The sequence below is a fragment of the Cariama cristata genome, unplaced genomic scaffold (assembly GCF_000690535.1).
Source record: "Cariama cristata isolate BGI_N322 unplaced genomic scaffold, ASM69053v1 scaffold24089, whole genome shotgun sequence".
NCBI lineage: Eukaryota > Metazoa > Chordata > Aves > Cariamiformes > Cariamidae > Cariama > Cariama cristata.
In genome coordinates, this window is record NW_009636643.1 from 1 (window position 1) to 325 (window position 325).

The 325-nt window shown below is 59.1% G+C and overlaps 1 protein-coding gene across 1 annotated transcript in view; it reads left to right on the forward strand.

Annotated features, from left to right (window-relative positions):
• Window positions 1-217: 217 nt before the first annotated feature.
• The window catches only part of LOC104167677 (rho GTPase-activating protein 44-like), a gene marked incomplete at both ends in the record, with an annotated part of 9,024 nt that continues 8,916 nt past the window's right edge, over window positions 218-325 (forward strand). Inside the window, 1 exon segment of the mRNA XM_009708000.1 lies at window positions 218-322. Coding sequence (XP_009706302.1) covers window positions 218-322 — 105 coding nt within the window.

A 325-nucleotide genomic window follows, 5' to 3' on the forward strand; every position in this document is an offset into this window, starting at 1 on the left:
TCAGCCTTGTGCGGGGGGGGGGTTTAAGGTGGGCCAGCCTCAACCTGGGGAAACCTTCTTCTCCTCAAAGCATCCCTGCCCTGGGAAGGGGTTGGGCTCTGGGGCTGTTGCATACAATGCAGCAGCAATTAAAAACACTTGATTGAAAAGAAGTCCCTTGTGTCCCAGCACGGCGGGTGGGGGACCAGGCGGGATACCCCAGTGATGGGATCCGCAGGTGGAGAAGCGCCTGGAGCTGGTGAAGCAAGTCTCCCACAGCACCCACAAGAAGCTGACGGCATGTCTGCAGGGTCAACAAGGCGTGGATGCTGACAAGCGCTCGGTG